Raw genomic sequence first — 23,022 nt, forward strand, 5'->3', positions numbered from 1 at the left:
TTGTATGTATGTAAACTGTATTGCATATAAATTGTACCTTCAAAAAGTTGTTTAAAGGAAAAAAAAAGGGTAGAGGAGACAACTTGAAGAAAATTCCACTGGAGAAACATAGGATAACATAGGATAACATAGGAGAAGAGATTGGAAAACTTATTGTTACCTATGGAAGTTGCTACAGTTCTAACTCATTGTGCTAACAACAGGCAAACAATGAGAAAGAATCAAATGCTTAAAAATCCATTAGAAAAATATTATCCTTTGCAAAGAGGCGTTTCCCCTTGTCATTATGAACTTTCAAAGGAAAACCGATATAACTTAAGCACATGTTTTCTTGTGCATCTTCAACAAATACTGAAAATGATCTCATACATACATACATTTAAATTGACTGCTCTCTGCACTGTTTTTAAAAGTAGGCTTCATGCCCAGCATGGAGTCCAACGTGGGGCTTGAACTCACGACCCTGAGATCAAGACCTGAACTAAGATCAAGAGTCGAACACTTAACCAACTGAGCCACTCAGGCACCCCTGAAAACCACTTGCTTTTAGAGACAACTCTCAGAGTATGAAATTATAAATATATTTGGATATTTTTAAAAAGGAAACAAATACATTATTAGTGTTTCATGAAACAAAACTTAAAATCTTACCTTTTTCATGAAATCTCCATTACAAGGAACCACAAGCAAATTAACTATTAATTCCACTCTGAAAACATTAGGGTTGAAAATGCTCCCGTGTTCTCTATCTGAGCAGGCTCTCAATAAAAACTCTTTCCATGCTTGAGAGATTGAATGAGGCTGTGTTGTGAACACACACACAGCAAACTCACATAATACTTAACTGTATACAGTGTTCACAGAAATATTCAATCACTTATTCACTCACTAGTGAGTTCATTTAAAGCTCACTGAGCTTAAACTTTGTAGGATATGTAAGGAGGGAAGGAGTCAAATAGAAATATACTTGAAAATCAAAAGATTTGAGCAACGTTAACACCTAACACTAATATAATGTATTATGGCTAATTACAGCATTGTCATAGTGTCTATTTAATCCTTCACCTGAGGAAACTAGGCACTGTTGACAGATGAGTAAAGTGAGGCTTAGAATGTTTTTAAAAAACCTAGCCAAGACCGTATGGAGATAACTGAACCAGGTCTTAAATGCAAGGCACTTGATTTGGTATTTTTGTGCCATAATATCACGTTACAGTAACAAGTTGTACGAATGTAGAAGAGTGATTAATTTTGTGGAGTGGAACAGAAGAGAACATCTGAGAGCAACTAGCATTCTAGTTTGCAAGGCAAGCACCAAGAATGCAACAAGGAATTAGCTCACGGCAAACTGCATGATGACACTCCAGAATATCTTAATCTAATCTTTATAGAGAGGCAACGATTTTTCCTACTGCTAAGTCAAACTATTTAAAATATACGTAAATCATATCTAGAAGAACTTTATCCACTCTACAACTTTCAAAAGATACTTTTAAATGTTTTGACAAGAATTATATTAGAATATTAAGGTCAGAATGTAAGGAACTTATGCTAATTATTTTCTAAGTCTGCTAGTGTAATAAAATGAAAAAGAAATACTCTTAAATCACTTGAAAATAATTTTATTAACTGTTTGATACTGTATGACTTTAATCCAAGACCCAAGTGGGAAAGAACACAAGATTACTCTTTCATAATATTATCCTATTTAAAACAGTATGCTATGTGAAAGCAAGGATAAAAGTATACATTTTCGTGTTGAATTTATAATGTCTTTTTTGGTCCACAGACCATTTCCTATCATAACCTTTGGGAGTAAGTGCTTTAATGTTTTGTTTTGTTTTGTTTTTTTCCTCAAAGGTCTATTCACCTTTAAATTTTTTTTTTCAACGTTTTTTATTTATTTTTGGGACAGAGAGAAACAGAGCATGAACGGGGTTGGGGCAGAGAGAGAGAGGGAGATACAGCATCGGAAACGGGCTCCAAGCTCCGAGCCATCAGCCCAGAGCCTGACGCGGGGCTCGAACTCACGGACCGCGAGATCGTGACCTGGCTGAAGTCGGACGCTTAACCGACTGCGCCACCCAGGCGCCCCAAAGGTCTATTCACCTTTAATTACCCCATCACCAACTTGCCTCTCTGTTCCATGTCTAATTAGGGAGGCTAAGGCAGAATCTTGGGGAATCAGGCTCCATTTCCTAAGGAGGAAGTCCTAGACTTCCTGTAAGAGTGGTCCTATACGAGTTCAGTTAATGCCTGCTTGACTATACTGATGTGTCCTGCACAGTTTTGTAAGCATTATTGCTTAATAATATATGCAAAAGTCAAGATGAATATAAAAACTTCCGTGGATCTGCTTTATAAAACTAGAGAGATTTGCTTGTGTTGAGGAGAGAAGAGGAATTAACTAATAATACCTTTTCCTTAAATCTGTTCTGGTATTTGCCTTTATCTCAAATAACCAAGGAATGGTGCTCTTACTCTTCTGCCCTAGAGAAGAGCTATTAATGTTTCCCTTCTCCCTTTTTTCTTCATGCCTGGCCACACACGCTTTCCCGCCTTGCCCTGCTCACTCAGCTGAAGCTCAGGCCTGAGGTGGAGTCACTGTCCTCATTAGTTCAAATGGATTGGAACTGTGGCATTCAACAGTCCAAACCAGAGTTAGCTTATCAGCAGCATACAAAAAATTCCACCCACTCGTTGCCGCTTCCTGCTCAGTAGATACCATCTCCTAAAATCAGTGCTAGTGTGATAGGTCTCAGCAGAGAAGGGCCCCCTCCCTGATCAACTTGTTTTTCCTGACTCACCAGAGATGTTCCCCATGAAGCACATCATGTTTTAAGGGAACACAAATGGCTTCCCAGGGAGGAAAGAAATACCATGTGAGTAACTCTGGGACCTTGAAAAAGTTACTTACTGCATGAACTTGAATTTACTCATCTTAACATGGGAATAAGGGATCCTAATTGAGAGGCTGTTGTGAGCATTAAAACAGTAACACAGGGCTTAGCGCAGTGACTGGCACAAGTAGATCAATTTCTCCTTGGCAGGGTCCTTAGGCAAGTTTTATAATAAGATTTTCCCCATACAGTTCTTGAACATTTTTGTTAGATCTATGCCTATATCACTTGCAATTTTGTTTGCTATTTTAAATGTTTTTTTTTTGTTTGTTTGTTGCTATGTTGCTGGTATACACAAATACAGTTGGAGTTTTATACAGAAAATTTTTGTTAATCCCTCAATCTTACTAATAGTATTTGTGATACTTTTTATGAAGTTTTATGTAATCATGTCCTCTGTGCATTATGACAACTTTGCTTCAGGCTTCCTAACCCTTATGGTTTTTTTTTTTTCTTTTTTTAATTTATCTTTTCTGACTGCACTTTAGGACCTTCAGCACAGTGCTGAAGAGAAGCTAGTGACATTGGCATACTTATTCTGATTTTGAATAAAATGTCTTCAGTGTTTTATAATTAAGAATGATGTTTGGTAGATATCGTTCATCAGGTTAAACATTCGTAGTTTGCTGAAAAATTTTTTAAATCATGCCTGGGTATAGGATCTTATCAAATGCATTTTCCATATTAATTGGAATGACTATATGATTTCATCTCCTCTGATAATGTTGTAAATGACAATTATAGCTTTTTAAGTTAAAGCATTTTTTTTTACTCCTGAGATAAAGCCAAGATCCTATTTGCTATGTTTTGTTTGGGATTTTTCTATGTCCATGAGTGATACTGACCTTTAATTTTACTTTTCATAGTAGATTTAATTTCATTTCTCAAAGCAATTGACTATTTATATTATTTTCGTATGATAAGTTGACAGGGATTGTTTTTTTTTTCCTTAAAAAATCTGTATGAGATTTGAATGATTTATCAAAAGTTTGAAAAAATTTAGTAAATACACACACATACACACACCCCTCATATCTTTATCCATTCATCTATTAATGGACACTTGAACTGCTGCTTCCAGATGAGTAAAGTTTACCAGTCAAATCTGAAACATTTCAGCTACTATTTACTCAGATGGTTTTTCTGCACCCTCCTCCCAACTTTCCTGCCATTCTACCACTCCCATTACATGTATGTCAGTGCACTTAATGGTGTCCCACATCTCTATGAGGTTCTGTTTCATTTTCTTCATTCTTAAAAAAAAATATTTTTAAATGTTTATTTTTTGAGAGAAAGAGACAGAGTGCGAGTGGGTGAGGGGCAGAGAGAGAGGGAGACACAGAATGGGAAGCAGGTTCCAGGCTCTGAGCTGTCAGCACAGAGCCAGATGTGGGGCTCAAACTCACGAACTGCGAGATTATGACCTGGGCTGAAGTCGGATGCTTAACCGACTGAGCCACCCAGGCACCCCTCATTTTCTTCATTCTTTTATTTCCCCTCTAAGGATATTTGCTATTTGGGAGATTTCTATAATCGTACAGAAATGATTTATTTTGGTGTGTCCTGTTTCTTCATAAAGATTGAGTATTTATTAATTTAAAATGTATTTATTTTGAGAAAGTGAGAGCAGAGGGGAAGAGTAGAGGGAGGGAGAGACAGAATCGAGTGGGGCTCAAACTCATGAACTGTGAGATCATGGCCTGAGCAGAGATCAAGAGCCAGACACTTAACCAACTGAGCCAAGATTGAGTTATTTAAAAGTCTTCACAAGTACTCTGAATCTCTAAAATACTCTGTAGTCATAAATTGGAGATTGAGTTTTAACATCCTATTGAAATTACCATACTCTTTTTGGGAAGAATTTTAAATTTGATGAAAGTCTTAAAAATATGTAATGTTTCAGGGCGCCTGGGTGGGTCACTCGGTTGAGTGTCTGACTTCAGCTCAGGTCATGATCTCTCTGTTCCCGAGTTGGAGCCCCGTGTCGGGCTCTGTGCTGACAGCTCAAAGCCTGGAGCCTGTTTTGGATTCTGTGTCTCCCTCTCTCTGTCTCTCTCTGCCCTCCCCCTGCTCACGCTGTCTCTCTCTCTGAAAAATAAATAAACGTTAAAAAAATTTTTAAAATAAAAAGATATGTAATGTTTCACAAAGTTGCATGTCATCTTTGTGCAGAGGCTATAGCAGTTTCTGCGCCATTCCAATTTTAGTGTAAGTGCTGCCAAAGTGAACACTCGACATTTTTCCCCCTCTCTCCTTCACATTGTGCAAGCTCAATTACTCTGGATTCATATTCACAACCTTTCTTCTGTCAGCTCAAATCTACTGCTGAGTCTATCTAGTGAAGTTTTCATTTTGGTTATTACACTTTCTAACTTTAGATTTCCCATGTGGTTCTTTTTTATAGGTTGTATCTTTTTCTTCTGTTTATTTTGAGAGAGAGAGAGCGAGAGAGAGAGAGCATGTGAGTCCAATGGTGGAGAGGCAGAGAAAATGAGGGGGGCGGGGAGAGAGAGAGAGGATCCAAAGCAGGCTCTGCGCTGACAGGAGTGAGTCCAATGTGGGGCTCGAACTCATGAATTGCGAGATCATGACCTGAGCTGAAGTCAGACACTTAAACAACTGAGCCATCCAAGTGTTCCTAGAGTTGTATCTTTTTACTGATTTTTTCCATTTGATTAGACACCGTCAACATTCCACCCTTTAACTCCTGAGGTATGGCTTCCTTGAATTCTCTAAACATATTTATAATGGCTGCTTTGAAATTTTTGTCTGCTGGGGTGCCTGGGTGGCTCAGTCGGTTAAGCAACTGACTTCGGCTCAGGTCATGATCTCACGGTTCATGGGTTTGAGCCCCGAGTTGGGCTCTGTGCTGACAGCTCAGAGCCTGGAGCCTGCTTCAGATTCTATGTCTCCCTCTCTCTCCCCCTCCTCCACTTGTGCTCTCTCTCTCTCTCTCTCTCTCTCTCTCAAAAATAAATAAAATGTAAAAAAAATAAAATAAAAAAAAAGAAATTTTTGTCTGCTAAGTCCAACATGTGGGCCCCTTCAGCTGCCTGCACTTTTTTCCTCCTGTGTATAGGTCACACTTCCTTGTTTCTTCAAAAATCTTGTAATTTTTTGTTGACAACTGAGCATTTTTGACAGTGTATTGTGGCAACTCTAGATATGGATAACTTGCCTACCCCAGGGGGTTGGTACTGTTGTTAATCAGTTATTTAGTGACTTGTCTGAACTTTTTCCTGCAGGCTGCAGTATGTGATGTTCCTGCTCCAATTTTTTTTTTTTTTGTTTGGTTTTAATCTTTTCACATGGTTACCTAGGGGTTGCCCATAGGTCAGCATAAGCTACTTTGAAAGGTTGTGCTTAAGCCCGCTTGGAAGTTAGATTTTTACTCTTTGCCGTTGGGTGTATACACCTTGGAGGTTGCTATCATGGTTCAAGGAGGTAGGATTTTGTGCTCCTGCCTCTCCATCGGCCAGGGCTTGTATTACTCCTTCGGAGTCACTCCTGGGAGGGCATGGCCTTGGGCTGCCAAACTGCCAGGGATGCGTCGCCTTTATTTTAAAGTCTAGCTTTCTAGGAGCTGCTCCTGGGTCAGAGCAGCCTACTGTTCACCTAGTATGGTTGCAGGGGTGCTGAGGCCTGCAGTGCCAGTGAGGCTCGCACTCCAAATCTTCCCTGTGGGTTGCTCTGATTGCTCCTGAGTGGGGGCAGCTGAGCACACCCTTCTTGAGTCTGAAAGTTTTACTGTGATACTAGGAGGGTTCTTCTTGGCTACGTCTTTTCCCTGACGCTCTCTGTTAACACTGCTGATTGCTTGGTCATCTCTTTATTGACACAGTATCACAGGGCTATAGGCAGTCTTGGAATTGCTCTCCACCAAGATCCCCATTACTTTCAACAGCACCCTTGAGCAGAGGATTGTACTCTGTTTCAAAACAGGTCAATTCTCTCAGGCAGTGCCGTAGGGCTCTTCTTCCTTATAACCTCTTGTCCTCTGGGCAGAACCTCTGTGCCACTTCACAGACCCGGGGGTGAGGATGGAGTCCCCTTCTCCTGGAGTTACACTTCGGATCCAGAGTGCGTGTTGGGGTGGGGGTGGGGACACTGATCTGGGGCTGCTTCTCTGCTCCGCTGCCTCTGTCCTATGGGTGAGCTGGGATAGGACAACTGGGCCAGTATTCTTGGCCCACCACACTTGGGGTAGAGCTGCAATGTGGGCTAGGAGATCTCCCACAGTGAAACTGTACCCTAGACTGTGAGCTGAGGGGAGCGGGGGCCTCTTCTTGACTGCAGTCCTGGAGCAGAACCCCAGAACAGTCTTAAGACAACTTGGGCTGGTGGGGGCATGGATCATGTCTCAAGGGCCACAGACTCCTTGTTCTTTCTGACACTTAGTAGACTTTCTTGGTTCTATTGATGGAATGTTTCTCCATTTGCTGTATGCCTTTAGGAAAACTTCCTGAGGCTTTAAGTGATTTTTAAAGTTTTCTCCAGCTAAAATATTTGTTAGGGACAGAATTCACTGTGTCCTCACTCTGCTATTCTGAAGGCAGTCTTCTATTTTTTTCTTCAATTTACATCCAGGAGAAATTATGATCCCATGGATATTTTGCATGTGCTATATAGGAAAGCATAATGGCTCTTTAGCCATTATTTATAAGTTTTGAGAGTATTTGGAAAGTTTCCATCCTAAATTTGCAGACGAGTGTGAGTTGTTCTTTTTTCTTAAAAGACATCTTGATTTGTTTGAACACAATTGCTATGTCAGACAAAAGAAATGCAGTGAGGCACAGAGGTCCACAGAGCCATGATATAAATGTCACAAGATTCTTAATAACAATGGCACTTGTGGGTTTTTCACTGTATACCAAAACAGTGCTCTGGCTTTTGGGTGGCATCTAGTAAATCTATGATCCACTTATTTATGTGCTAAATACAGCAGGACTGCTGCTGGCTCAGGCTGCCTGCAAGGCACTAGGAATCTGGCAATGAGCTACATAGACCCTGCCCTCTGTGCCTCCTTTGGGAAACACCTAATATGCATATAAATATACAATCACAAACTGTGGGAGTGCTAGCAAGGCAATACGCAGAGTGCCTTTAGATACAACTTAGGGTGGGATGGTCTAACCAGGGTGGTCAGGGAAGGTTTCTTAAAAGAGCTGAGTCCTGAAGAAGGATAAGCCAATCATGCAAAAGTTTGAGAGAAGAGGACTTAAAACATAGAAAACAACATATACAAAATCCTGTAATGGGAAAGAGCTTTTCCATGACTACGAAATTGAAAGAAAGCTAGAAAACAAGAAAGAAAAAGAGAGAGAGAGGAAGAAAAAAAAAAAAGAAAGAGAGAAGAGATTAGTAAAGTGGTAAAAAGGGTAAAGACTAATAATTGTGATTTCAATTTGCACTGTTCTTTTTTTTCCAATGCATTATTGTAAATTTAAGTTATATTTATAATCAAAGTTATATTAATAATAAAATTAAAATGTTGACAAGCATTTGTAAAGAGAGGAGAAAATGGGACGGGAAGGAAAGGACCAGGTAGGAGTAGGAAAGAGAGGCATTGACCTAGTGGAGGCGTCTCGTGGTTGGACGTGGCTGGTACCGTGACGCCCAGTAGTGGCTGGAGGCAACGGCCATGTGATGACGGCCTGGTGGAGGCTGACCTGAGAGGAAACCAGGGGTGACAAATGACGGGCATGTGTGCCAGGCAGCACACCTACCTCCTGCCATCAATGAGTCAACAACAGGGTGACACCTGATGGGGTTTGATAAAATCACTGTTTCAGAAACAGAAGTCTTGGCACAGGGTGGAGGATGGCTTGAACGGAGAACTTTGCAGTGACCAGCATGAGGTCACTGCTCTGATCAATGGCAACTGTCTCACAGAAAATAGTGAAGCTGCAAAGTGGTGTTCACGGGCCACGTCCAGCTGGTTGATATGTTTTCTTTGGTTTATATAGTGTTAAAACATTTCTAAATTAGTTAACAGATAACAAAAATTGGGAGATTTTATGCAAACCTCAAATTTCCTGTGGTCTTAAGAAACCTAGAGTCTGGCAACACTGAGTGAACACTCGTGGATGAGGCACCAGCTTGTGAGCTCATCCCATGGGCCCTGGCCCTCACCCTTGATCCCCAACCCTTGTACGACTGCTGTTCTCTCTTGGCCTCTGTCAGCATGTGAGAATGCATTAGAAAAGCATTTCAGGGAGGAGACAGAAGAACATGGTCACGATGATGGGTGAGGGTCAGGGAAGGGTCTACACTAGCCTACGATTTCTTTTTCTTTTTCCTTTCGTTTTTTAATTTATTGACAGAGAGAGTGCGCACATGTAAGCAAGAGCACACGCAAGTGGGGGAGGGGCAGAGGGAAAGGGAAGGGGAGGGAGAGAATCGTAAGTAGGCTCCATGCTCAGCTCAGAGCCTGACTGGGGGCTCACTCTCACGACTGCGACACCATGACTGTGAGATCATGACCATGAGACTGTGACCTGAGCCGAAATCAAGATTTGGATGCTTAACCGACTGAGCTACCCAGGCACCTCTCTCTTGCTTACTCGTTGGTGGCCTTCTCAATTATTTCAGTCTAAGGTATATCAGACCAGCATCGGAGGCATCTGAGCAGACACTGTATCGGCATGTGGTCATGCTCAGAGGGAGAACCAGCTGACACTCGCACTGTTCTTAGTAACGTCTGAAATGCTGTGAGCTCAGCTGCTAGCCAAGCCCCATGGAGATTAGGAGATCGGACATTTTAAAGTGATGTGATGGTCAGTGTTAATAAAACTGGGCTTCCACTTTGGAAAAGCAGGTTGAGTACATCCTTTTGCTTTCCTGCCACAGAATACCCACTGGGCAAGGAAGATGTGCACGATCAGTAATCCCAAATCCGTGCAAGCTAGGGCTCAGGTCTAGGTGACTTTTCATACTCCACGTTATCACTGAGCCTTGAGCACTGCTGGTGGGTACCATACACGGAGCCTGAGGGGGGCATTGCTATTCTTAGCAGCGATAAACTTCCAACAGCAGAGAGAAAATGTGTCACAGGGAGGAAATAGGATGTTAGTGGTTTGAATAAGTGCCTCAGAACTGCATTCATTCCATGAGACAGACTTTGCCATTCAAAATTCTTGGAATAAAAGTCTGGCAAGTGGATGCCACTTATTTAAAATCAATGTTCCACCCATGCCTAAAATGTAGACCCTGATCCCACATGAGATCCTTCCTCTCATTTTCGTGATTGGAAGCACGTGGGGCAGGGGAACGGCAGGTCTGGAGAAGACGGGCTCTCTTTTGAGCTCTGCTGTTGCTGGATGTGGGCCCCCGGCTCTACACGGGTACAATGGAGATTAACTGAAGTCTGCTTCACACCTAGTAAATGCTTGCACCTAATCTGCGCTCAAAATCTTGGTGTCCTTTGCTCGCCAGGCAAATTCACTACTACAAATGCACTTCATGGACAAGATTCTTTTCTCTTATCATGTGCCTGCTCTCCTAAGTCTGTAGTAGGCGTGTGCACCTTGGTGAAGGGGCTTGAGGAAAGTGCACGAGAGCAGCACGGGGGTGCATTATCCCACACAGAAAGGGTGTTGCTACACATGAAACCAACTTGTGCCCGGCCTTGCGATGCTGCCCTGGTCATCCACGGGACAGCAAGAAACAATTGTGAAAATGCCCATGGTCTTCAGCTTGCTCCTGCCCCCCATCAGCCACGCTCCACCCCTCCCAGCTGGGAATATAAGACAGTCAAAAAGTAGTTCAAGAATCTCCCGTTTCAGCCATCAGGAGTCATTCAGCAGGACTTTGATTCTATGCATTTCTGAGCCATGAGGGTGAGGCCAGGACCATGTTGGAAGAACTGACTAAAACGGGTGCCAAATGAAACTACATTCCACTGCGCATTCCCAGCAACATAAAATAATACAGATAAGAGGTTCACTGTTCAATCCCATCCACATCATGTTGGAAGTATAAAAGTCCATTATGGAGTTAATATTTATCTTTAAGAATTTCTTTTCCTTCTCTTACCAGCTTAATGGCACATCACGCCAATTGAGGAATACTTTAAGAATTCTAAAAATTCACATATTGTCAATCTGCAAAAGCAACAGAACAAAGCACTAGGAATAAGGAAAGCAAAACTGTTGTAGAGGGAGTTTCAGAGAGACTGTAATTTAATTATTCTTTGAAGTTTTAAATGTCCCTCCCCCACTTTGGAAAAATATTCATTTTTCCCTTTCTTTTCACTCACTGACTCAGTATCACAGAAACACAAATGAAGAAGAGAGAGAAACAGTAGATTCGTGTGTGTCTGCGCGTGCGTGCGTGTGTGTGTGTACGCATGGACAGTGAGAGGGGAGATTACGTGAACATGTGGGATGTTTGCCCGGGTTATGGGAGCAGTTCTTAGCAGTCCACCAAGAATTCCCGGAATCAGAGTCAGTCCAGCCGCTTTCTTCCAGGTCAGTGTCAACTTAAGCAGCCTCTAAAGATCAACAGGATCTTTCTCTCCACATTATGATTTCTTGCTAAGCCTCTATTTTAAGGAAGAAATGGAAGAAATCGGAGGATGAAGTGAGGGGAAAAAAGCAGGAGAAAGGAAGGGGGAGAGGGAAAAGGGAAGAGAAGGGAGGAGAGAGAAGAAGTGTTTGAACATGAACAGGGGGAGGAAAAGTCACAGCAAGGAGGGAGGGAAGAGGAAGAAAAGGAGGAGAGAGGGACAGCAGAGGGCTGAGTGGGTGGAGGGCCTTTCCCCAGCTCCACCAACCCGCTCGACAGACGGGAAACCAGATACAGCAGGACATTGTGTTCTTCTCCTGAAAAACAACCAGACTGCGCTCCTAAAGTAAACAGTTAATCCTGTTGTTTATCTTTGTAACATGACGAGATGTTAACAGGATGATTTCTACTGCACAGAAATGTGGTTTTTATTCATTTAAAAAATGATATTTTCTCTTTGCTAAAATACAAGTGTGACATACAAACTTTCTAATATCAATGAACGGGAAGGAATAACAATCTCTCTTTGGTAAAAGTGACTTAACTAAAGGATGCCAAAAAAGTCTGAGAAAGGCCTTTTCTTTACTTGCACATCCTATTTATTTTTGGAAAATACTGCATTACTGGAATTAACCAAGCCAAACTAAAACAAAACCTGCTGTAAGCTTGGTCCATCCCGGAGTATGATCTGGGGCATTGCTTGTGGAGATAAGACTATAACTGGGCCAAGACAAGAGTAAGAAGTAACCCTGTTAAAATAACACCAGCATTTTTCACAGAGCTAGAACAAACAATCCTAAAATTTGTATGGAACAAGAAAAGACCTTGAATAGCCAAAGTAATGTTGAAAAAGAAAAGCAAAGCGGGAGGCCTCACAGTTCCAGACTCTAACCTGTATTGCAAATTTCTAACAAGGTAACCATGGATTCACATGCAACTATAAGGTATGCTATCGAGCTCGGATGTACACTTTGCCCAGTCTCCCCCACTAGTGTAGCAGTATACTAGCAAATAATAGTACAACATCACAGCTAGGACACTGACATTGATACAATCCACCAGTCTTATTCAGATTTCAGAAAAACACATTTCACTTGTGCTCGTGTGCACGTGTTCATGTGTGTGTTCAGTGCTCTACAGTTTTACTACATGTTTAGGATCCTATATCCAATACCAGTCAAGACACTGAAGAGTTCCAGGGCACCTGGCTAGTTCAATCAGAAGAACATGAGACTCTTGATCTTGGGGTTGTGAGTTTGAATCCCATGTTGGGTGTAGAGATTGCTTAAATAAATTTAAAAAAACACTAAAAAAAAGACACTGACCAATTCTTTATGCTGCCTTTTATAACCCACTTCCCACTATCTCCCCACCCCCATCCCAACATCTAGACGCTATTAATCTGTCTTCCATTTCTAAAATTCTGCCACTTCAAAAAGTTATAAAAACAGAATTGTCCAGTTCATAGTCATTGGCATTGGATTTTTTTTTCCCCTCAGCACAGTTTCCTGGTGATTAATCCAAGCTATTATGCCTTTCATTTCTATAGCAGTTTTGAGACATAATTAACATACCACAAAATTCACCCTGTTTTTATTAACAGGGCAGAATACATATAGCATAAAATTTACCATTTTAACCATTTTAAGGTGTGCAATTCAGTGGCATTAGGTATAGTCACAATGTTCTGCAACCATCAACACTACCTTATTCCAGGACATTTTCATCACCCCAAAAGGAAATTTCAGTCTACTAAGTAGCCTCCTCATCCTCCCCTCCCCCAAGTACCCAGAGACACGTAATCTCCTTTCTGTCTGTATAGATTTGCCTATTTTGGATACTTCACATGAATGGAATCACACAATATGTGTCCTTTTGTGACTGGCTTCTTTCACCTAGCATAATGTTTTCGAGGATAATCCACATGGTAGCATGTGTCAGTACATCATTCATTTTTGTTGTGGAATAATATTCCATCATATGGATATACCACATTTTTGGGTTGTCTCTATTTTTTTTTTTTTTTTTTTACATTACTGAAATAATGGTGCTATGAACATCTGTGTATAAGTTACATGGATAGAGGTGCCTGGTGACTTAAGGGTTGAGCGTCCAACAACTGATTTGACACAGGTCATGATCTCAGGGTTCATGGAATTGAGCCCTACGCTGGGCTCTGTGCTGGCAGCGAGAGGCCTACTTGGGATTCTCTTTCTCAACTATTTTTAACTTTTTACATTCTATTTTCAACTTTCCTATAGGGGCTACCCCAGTTTGCAATCCCAACAGTACATAAGGTTTCCTTTTCCTCTATACCGTTGCCAATACTTGTTGTTTCTTAGGTTTTTTATTTTAGCCATTCTAACAGGTGTGAGGTGATAGCTCATTGTAGTCTTGATGTGCATTTCCCTGGTTATACAGAAATAAACCCACAACTATATGGTCAATTAATCTTTGAGAAAGGAGGAAAGAATATACAATGGGAAAGAGAGAGTCTCTTTAACAAATGGTATTGGGAAAATTGGACAGTTACCTGCAAAAGAATGAAACTGGTCCACTTTCTTATGCCATACACAAAAATAAACTCCAGATGGTTAAAGACCTAAATGTGAGATCTGAAACCATAAAAATCCCAGAAGAGAGCACAGGCAGTAATTTCTCTGACATGAACAGTAGCAACATTTTTCTAGGTATGTCTCCTGAGGCAAGGGAAACAAAAGCAAAAACAAACTATGCAGACTACATCACAATATAAAGCTTCTGCACAACAAAAGAAGTAATCAACAAAACAACAAGGCAACCTACTGAATGGGAGAAGATATTTGCAAATGACATATCTGATAAAGGGTTAGTACCCAAATATATAAAGAATCGATACAACTTAACACCCAAAAAACAAATAATCCAATTTAAAAATGGGCAGAATACAGGCACAGACATTTCTCCAAAGAAGACAAACAGATGGCCAACAGACACCCACGCCTGGAAGTTTCTTGAGGGCAGGGATCATATTTCTTATCCCCTATGTGCCTAAAACAACTCTTAGCCCAGAGCTTTATACTTTATAGGTGGTCAACATATGCTTGTTACACCAAGTTGAATTAATTGATGAGTATTTATTCAGGCTTTTGGGGATACAAGGTATAAGACTTAGTTCCTACCCTCAGGAACAATAACAGGTATTTAAAATGCTTTATACAGGTAATTCACAAGGTGAGACTTCTACATTGTTCTAACGTACAGGTGTGGGAAGGGAAGTATTAGTATCCTAGTGAAATACTGAATTAGAACAAGATAAATGAAGGAAAGGAGAGAGGGAGGAAGGGAAGGAGGGATCTTAGCTAAGAAAGTTTATTACTCAAAACGTACCGAATTAACCCAGCAGCCCTGGGAAGACTGTGGTTTTGTTTTCTCTCATTAATTCCCCAATTCACTCTCGAATGAGGGGTCATTTGGTATTCCCACTTTTCATGTCTACTCAGCACTGAAACCTAAAGAGACAAGGGTCTGTAACTGAGTATAGAGTAAGGAAAAAGGCACCAAGCAAAGGGCATAGTTTTGGTGGTGCCATAGATAAGTTATAGCATCCCATTGCTTCTTCCAGATCACCAAATAATATTCTCAACCAGCGTTCTGAATGGGGATTAAACCCTAAAACTCTATGGCTGCACTGCAAGTAATAGATAAGGACCCTTCATTGCATCTACAATGGCACTGGTTATGTGCAGTCTTAGGCGAAATGAGAAGACAGTCATTTGAATAAGCTTCAGGGTTCTGTACTCCCAATGAGGGAGCCAGTCTAGAGTAAATGGACCTGGTAGTAAACAGCACTACTGTATAGGGCCTGTTGAAACAATGGGGAACAGAGTTTAATCATCATTCTTAGATGACCTGTTTCTGAGTCAGGGTTTCACATTCTAGGTTGCTAATTGGCCTACAAACCAGTCTTGTCCCATGCAATGGCTTATAAATCATCTGTGTTTATCAAGTACATGGACATATTTTACCTGCTCTGACCCTACCAAATAAAACACAAATTACCTAGGCAAAGGCATACACATAAAGCTTGTTTATTATTTTTTTAAATATCAAAGGAAACTTTCTATTTTTTTCTGCAGTCTTAAGAATACCTGTTCTAGGAACAATATCACTGAGAAAAATATTAAGTTGTTTTAAGATATTTTATAATAAGGTAACTTCAGTTTCAAAGACCAAACCATATTTAGTTTACCATTTTGAGAACAGACAAGGGGTCGTTTTTAGAAGACAACTCTATTACTCAGAGAGAAGGAAGGTTCTCACGCATGAATTTGTTCCATTTCCAGCTCGCCTACCTCAGTCCACAGGACCGCAAGCCACATCAGCTGACATTCCTCCCAGCTTATAAACCAGCTTCAACTTCTCACCTACCCTGGGCACCCAGGACACCCACCACCTACAGGTAGGTGTTCGTTTTGCAATGACTACCATCTATCCTACATCTGTTTGCTCTCCAAACACCAGCTTTTGCATGTAGACCAGCAGACTAGCACACTTTGAAAACTTGGAGCAGTCTCCTCTCATCTGGTAGCCTGCACTGCCCTCTTTCCTGTCAACCTTCTAGAAAGTATGGATGTGCCTCACTTACTCCCATTTACTCACTTCTAATTCACTTTTGTGATAATTTAGAGGCTTTTTGAAACAATCCCAAATTTACTAAAAGTTTTAAATACAGTACAAAGCATGTTTTTTCCCGAATCATTTGGGAGTAAGTTTGTACAAACAAGGACTATATCTTACATAACTGTTATACAACCATCAAGGGGAGGAAATGAATATTGACATATCCCTACACCTAATTCTCAAACCCCACTCATGATTCACCCATTGTTCCAATCATATTCTTTGTAGCAAAAGGAGATAATTCAGAATCATGTATTGCATTCAGTTGTCACGTCTCTTTAATCCTCTGCAACCTGGAAGGGTTTCTCAGTCTTTCTTTGACTTTCATGACCTTGACATTTTTGAAGGATACAGGCCAGTAATTTTATAGTACAGAAGCCTTCCATTTGTGTTTGTCTGATGTTTTGTCATGAGGAGATTTAGCCTATGTATCACTGGTAAGGATGACACAAAATTGGTGCTATGTTCTTCTGAATCATTGGCACACTATTTCAATTTGTTCCAGTACTGATAATGTTCACTTACTACTTAAGATGATGTCTGCCAGGCTTCTCAACTATAGGTTACTTTTCCTTCTGAAATTAAAAAAATATTATGTGGGAGATACTTTGAAAATAAGTAAATATCCTATTCCTTATCAAAATTTTCACTCATTCATTTTTATATATCAGTGTGGACTCATGGATTCGTATACTCTGGGCTGCAATCCGTAACTATCATTTATTTTGATGTTCTAATTGTGCCAGATTTTGCTAGTGGCAGCCTCTTGCAAGCTAGCTCCTGTGTCCTTTTGCCATGTCTCCATCATTCTTTGAGAATGTTCTCACTTTCTGACCTAATGAAATGTTCAAAGCTCATCTTATATTTTCTCTCATCCAAACCTGAAATCAGTGATTTCACCAAGGAGCCCTGGTTTCTTTCAGATATTTAAAAGCTAATATCTGGGTGCTAAATGAGCTCATTGATACTGGAGTATTGCTGCCTCAAGACCTCTTAGTAGAGAGAGCTAGGGAATGTACACACACACACACACACACACGAGTAAAACACATTTACTTCTGTTTACTCATCCATTTATCCATCTTGAAAACTATGAGTTTATACTACAACCAGGTTCATTTTAGTTTTCCCCTTTTCTACATTTGTAACTCAGAGGTACCTCAAATTCAGCACATCTAAAACCAAACATAACTTTTCTAGTTCTCCAAATCTGTTCACCCACCTAATTTCCCATCTCATTTAATACCATTTATCTTGATGCCCAAACCTTAGAATCTTTCTAGGTTCTTCCTTTGCCTCCACCTTCCACATCCAATCATTCACGGAGTCCTGCCTTTTCCATTTCTCGACTATCTCCAGGTGTGCACCGTCTTTTTATCCACCAGCTTGTCTTAACGGATGAGTTAGACTTCTCGCTTTTCACACAGGCATTTGTGGCTACTTCCACTTCCGTACAAAAACTTCCAGGAGGTTTTGTATCACACTCAGAAAAAATACCAAAGGCTTTGCTACTATAGCTTTCCAGACCTTCTCATGACCAGAACCCCTATTCCGTCTGCCTTCATTTACAACGTATGGAAAGCCACACTGGCCTCCTTGCTGCTGTGCAAACATGCTAAGCATGCCCCTGCCTCTCAGCCTTTTGCACTCACCCTCTCTTCCCCTGAACACCTGCATGATTTGTTCTCTCACCTCCTTTGGGATTTTTCTCAAATAGTATCCTCTCAGCAAGGCTTTCCTTGATTCTTATGTAAAAATAGTAACCCCTTGACATTCACTATCCCCTTATCCAACTTTATTTACAGTCATAACCACTACAACTTTCTTATATTGTATCTCTTTGCCTGCTACCAGTCTTCCCCAATGTAACATAAGTTCCTTTAGCACATAGATTTCATAGGTTTTCTTTTTTTTCTTGGTCTCATTTATCGTTGTATCCCTAACATCCAGAACGATGTGTGACACAGAGTAGGTACACAGTAAATATTTGGCGAGTGAACATTTCCTCCTGGTCTTAGTTACACTGCACAGTAGCTTACTATTCTATCATGTAGTATGTCATAATTAAATAATTAATTAATTAATTAATTAAATAAATAAATATAAGGAGAAAAATTCTCCTTATAACGGATGTTTAGGTTGCTTCTTTTTGTCCCCCATTGTAAGGCACTACTATCATGAAGAACATGGTGTGTGAATTTTTTTGTTTGTTTTTCATGAATGAAATTTCTAGGAGTTTTGGGGTAAAAGAGTTTATCATTATTGTCATACGTTATGCACTGCTCTCCAAAATACTTGTAATGTTTACAAATTACAAGAGCAATAATTGTGTATAGAAAGTCCTATAGCTTTTCTAAATAATATATATAATTCAAAACTTTAATTACAGAGGCATGTGACGCAAAGTTTCCGTCCCATTCTTGTCCCCCATTCCCCTAGTCCCCCTATACCCTCACAGATACTCACTGTTGTTTGTTTTCATGTATCCTTCCCCAGTTTCTCTCTCTCCCCCTCTCCTTCCTTCCCTGTCTGTCTCTCCCTGTCTCTTTTATATGCTTCTTTTTATCTATGAACTGTGTGTTCATATCCTTTGCTCATTTTTATGTTGGGTATTGGCTTTTTCTCTATTTCTATGGGCACTCTGCATATTAGAGAAATTGGCTTTGTAATATGGATTGCAAAGATATAGTCCCAATTTGCCATACTTTTGACTTTACCATGCAAATTTAATAGAATTTATTATTATTTTCTTTTGGAGGTTTTGGATGCTAAGCCACAGTTAGAAAAACTTCCACCTCAAGATAACTCTCCTATGATTTCTTCTAGAATGTTTTAGTTTTTATCCTTAGATCTTTGATCCACTTGGAATTTACCCGGGTGTGGGATAAGGGACACAGATCCCATTTTATTTTATTTTTCCAGATGACTCATCTATTGTCCTTATGCCACTTATTGATTAATCTTTTCCCAGTTTTCTGAAATACTTGTATTATTTTCAGAATTCCTACGTATATCTGGGATTTTCTTTTTCTGTTCCATTGGTTTATCTATTACATGAAGGGAGAAAAACCCTTTAATTTTAAAAAGTGGCTTTCATTAAGCAAAGGGAAAAAAAGGTAGACAAATCAAAAAACAGACTCTTAACTATAGGGAACAAACTGATAGTTAATAGAGAGGAGGTGGGGGTGGGGGAAATAGGTAAAGGGGATTAAGAATACACGTACACGTATCTTGTTGATCAGTAAGTAAAATATGGGATTGTTGAATCACGATACTGTGAAATGAATGTTAACTACATTAGAATTCAAAAATTAAAAAAAAATTTAAAAAGAAGTGGCTTTCATGAATTTCTGCTTCTAATAGCCAGATGTTACCCATCTTATGTGTTTTTGTGAAAAGTAAAGGAATTAACTCCTACCTGGGAGTTATTTCCCACCGGACTCTCATGTTCTGGTCTCTCTTCCACTACAAGTTCATAACAAATTTACTTTTTTCAGCTCAGTGTTTAATGGCACCTCTATTTCAAGAAAGCCATACTGAACTCTAGACTCCCATCGCTGAGCCTCCCAAGTGCCCACCACCTCAGTTAACTGACAACCACCAAACCAGTAACCTCACAGTCATCCTCTTTCCCTCTACCACCCCACACCCAGTCATCAGCAAATAACATGCACTCCATCTTTAAAACAGATCCCAACCTTTCAGCTGTCAACACCCCCTCACCAGCACTCTGGTCCAGCCACCAGTCCCACCTGCCTGATTTGCTGACACAACCTCCTAACTTGTTTCCTGTTCCTACTCTTGTGCCTCAACATTCCATTTGATCTAGAGCAGCCAGAGCAATCTTTCCAAAGTACAGATCAGATCACATCAATCCAATCCCATACTTAAAACCTTAAAGTTTCCTCATCACACTTGGCATCAAGCTGCCTGCCTCCCCTCTCTACTCATCTTCTGTCATGGAGCCCGACCGTGAGATCATACATAGACCTGAACCAGAATCAAGGGTTGGGCGCTCAACCGACTGAGCCTCCCAGGTGCCCCCAGCTTGTCTCGACACATTTCTTAATATATGGAATATCTATGCACACTAAGATTTGCTTATCTCAGAAAAATTCTTAAAGTGCACCTCAACTGTGCATAACCACTTTTAGCATCTATTAATTAAATTTCCCTTTTAAATCGCAGCTCAATAGCTGTAGTCTACAGCATAAGAGTTTATAGTTTTAACACTTGTTACCAAGTAAGGTATCCAGTAATTTTGGGACTTTGAATTCTTTTAAAAAGACAGAACACTAAGTTAAAAGATAGAAATCTAGTCTTGCATATTCTGCATTCCGTAGCTACTGGCATTCTAAAATGAAATTTTAAGACTGTGGAGATTTGCTGTTTTCCTATACTTCTTTCACGTATTTTTTTTGCCCTCTTCCTAGTGAGCTCTTTCTAACTCTTTTGGTGGATATGAACGATTCCAGTTGCCTTCTATGGGCCTCCCTAAACTCCAGAGACTGGGAAGCAAACTCTTCGTGTCTGGGGTTCCCCTGTGGCTGAAGTCCCCAGTGTGACTCAGGGCCTGTCAATCAAAGTCAGAAGTGATACCAAGTCCGAGCGCCCGATTCTGCCACTTGTGCCAGCAAGCCTAACAGTGACAAAGCTCTCAGGGATTGACGGATTGCTTTGGAGGGTAAAAGGCAAGAATGTGGCATCTGGCTTGCTGATTCAGCTTGTAGCTCACACAGAGTGGCTCTAGAGGGGGAAGCGGTAGTGAGAGTTTTCTGATAATACAGCCGCCTACTGTTAGCAGTGGCTCTGGAACTGGTACAGAAGCGAAGCACCAGGTACCTGGTTGTAGAAGAGACCGCAGCTCCCACGGTGGCCTGGTTCTTCAGTGTTGCTCTGACAGTCTTTCTTAAAAATCCAGTATCACCTGTTTCTTTAGTTTCCCCAATGATTCCACACACCTTCTGAATCCTTAAATAAATATCTTTCTGCTTGAGTTGGATATAGTAGACTTCTTTGTCACTGAGCCTGACTGATTTTCTCTGATATGTACATTCTACTGAAAAGTGGAATTGGGGGGTGAGGGAACTCTATATATTCTTCTCTGGTAAATCATCAACAACTGAAAAGGCAAGAACAAAATCAGGAACAAAATAAACTTGGTGTTCACTTTAGTAGAAATAGTGTATCTCTTTGAGAGGCAGGTGAAATCAGAAATGAACGATTTCACTTATCTAGCCGAGAAAGCAGACACCTAATTAATTTTTTGGACGTGGGCCTCTTACTATATAATTTTGATGACTTGTAAGAAAAAATCTGCAAGAAAACATTATTTAAAATGTGTGTCAAGAATTAAAGAATTTCTACATGGGAATCCATCCTGAAAAAAATGCCAAAATGAGTGACACACACAAAAAAGGAAGAGTACACTCAGATAATTTCTGTTTCTATTTATTGTTTAGTACAGTTTTGATTAGGCAACCACAACTAAAATGCTCCTCAGCTAAGGATCCCACATTTTCATAAAAACAATTTCTGATGTTAAAAATGCTCTCAGTATTTGATAGCCAGTAGCTAAGAATACCTAGTTCCTATCTGACCAAACAATATTTAAAGAAGTATTTGAGAATGCACATTCTTCCAATACCACAGTCACAGATCATAGAAACTATAGCATCTAGGCACCAGAGACTCATAAACAAATGGTAAACCATTCAGGGGAGCCTTCTTTCAAATAGGGACTTTTCGTGCAGATGACCTCCTGAAATGATTTAGAGCATGTGATAATGCTGGCATGTAAAGAAGACTAACAGAGATGAAGGAGAAGAGAGGCCTCCTGGGGATCAGGAATGGCACAGTCACCGAGGCTCACAGACAGAAGTTCATATACAAGCTCCTCCCGAAATGCTTCATGATGACAGTAAATGGTAAAAGTGCCATTTATGATTGTGGTGATACCAAAAACTCTCTGAGCGACAGGAAAGAAATAATAAATGAGTAAAATAATTTTCAAAAGCTCTATCTATAGAACAATTTTGAGTGAAAGATCTTTTCCTTGGGCTATAGACAATCTGTCCCAGTAGTCAGAGCTACATATCAAACGTTCCAAAACAGAGCATTCCTACTTCCAAAGTCTCTATCTGGCCATGATTACTGAAGCTAGTATCAATTCTATAATGCTTTAAAATGAACTTGTATTTAAGCCATTCTTCAACAAAAGGAACCTGAACTCCTTGGAGAAATGGTTGATTCTTGGACTGAGACAGGAAATGTGCAAGATGAGCCTGAGTATCCTGTGGTGCCAGGAAGTAAGAAAGTACTCATAACAAAGCTGAGAACTCACAAGGACAGGGCTAAGGCAAAGAGACAAGGGAGTAGACCGAAAGAGGTTCAGTGGCAAAAGATGGAAGTTTGAGCAACAGAATAAATCAAACAGTATTGAAACATCACCCAAAGTACAAAATAAACATCACAAGTCCATACTGATAAAAGTAGTTAAAAAAGTGGGGGAGAAGAATTCCAAACAATCATTCTACTACATGGAGGGGGATCAGAAACCTTCCCTTCTTAGGTGTGGGCTACACATAGTGACTTCCTTCCAAAGACTTCATGATGGAAAGGGCACAAAAGTGTAACTTTACAGTGGAGAAACCTGACAAGAATACCTCAGCTAAGTGATCAAGGCCAATATCAACAATTATTAATGTTGACAGTATATGCCATTGACATGGTGTGATAAAAACGTCACTTTACCTCTGTGATCTTCCTCCAAGAACCCCAGTGTAATCATGAGTAATGAACCAGATAAATATCAATTAAGGGGATTCTACAGAATACTTGACCAGTGCTTCTCACAACTATCAAGGTCATCAAACAACAAGAGAAGTCTAAGAAACTGTCACAGCCAAGAGGAGCCTCAGGAGACTGATGACTGATGACTACATGTAATGTATTA

General features: G+C 40.3%; 2 protein-coding genes and 1 non-coding gene across 5 annotated transcripts in view; 1 reads left to right on the top strand and 2 right to left on the bottom strand.

Moving 5' to 3' along the window:
* Window positions 1-23,022, bottom strand: part of SPIDR (scaffold protein involved in DNA repair) — a 504,871-nt gene that overhangs the window by 77,357 nt on the left and 404,492 nt on the right. The window lies entirely within an intron of this gene.
* Window positions 5,028-5,131, bottom strand: LOC147572151 (U6 spliceosomal RNA). Its single transcript, XR_015247091.1, has one exon. It is a non-coding gene; the product is annotated as a U6 spliceosomal RNA (small nuclear RNA).
* Window positions 11,192-23,022, top strand: part of LOC147572152 (uncharacterized) — a 50,737-nt gene continuing 38,906 nt past the window's right edge. The window contains exons 1-3 of one of the 3 annotated variants that reach the window (XM_086694925.1): window positions 11,207-11,368; window positions 15,731-15,846; window positions 20,501-21,078. In XM_086694925.1, the coding sequence (XP_086551051.1) occupies window positions 11,285-11,368; window positions 15,731-15,846; window positions 20,501-20,618 (318 nt within the window). In that variant the 5' untranslated portion in view covers window positions 11,207-11,284 and the 3' untranslated portion in view covers window positions 20,619-21,078. Of the gene's footprint in view, window positions 11,369-15,730; window positions 15,847-20,500; window positions 21,079-23,022 lie in introns of those variants that run through there. The other 2 variants (XR_015246483.1, XM_086694924.1) reach the window with 2 other exon arrangements.

The sequence above is a fragment of the Puma concolor genome, chromosome F2 (assembly GCF_028749965.1).
Source record: "Puma concolor isolate L17-30 chromosome F2, mPumCon1.1.hap2, whole genome shotgun sequence".
NCBI lineage: Eukaryota > Metazoa > Chordata > Mammalia > Carnivora > Felidae > Puma > Puma concolor.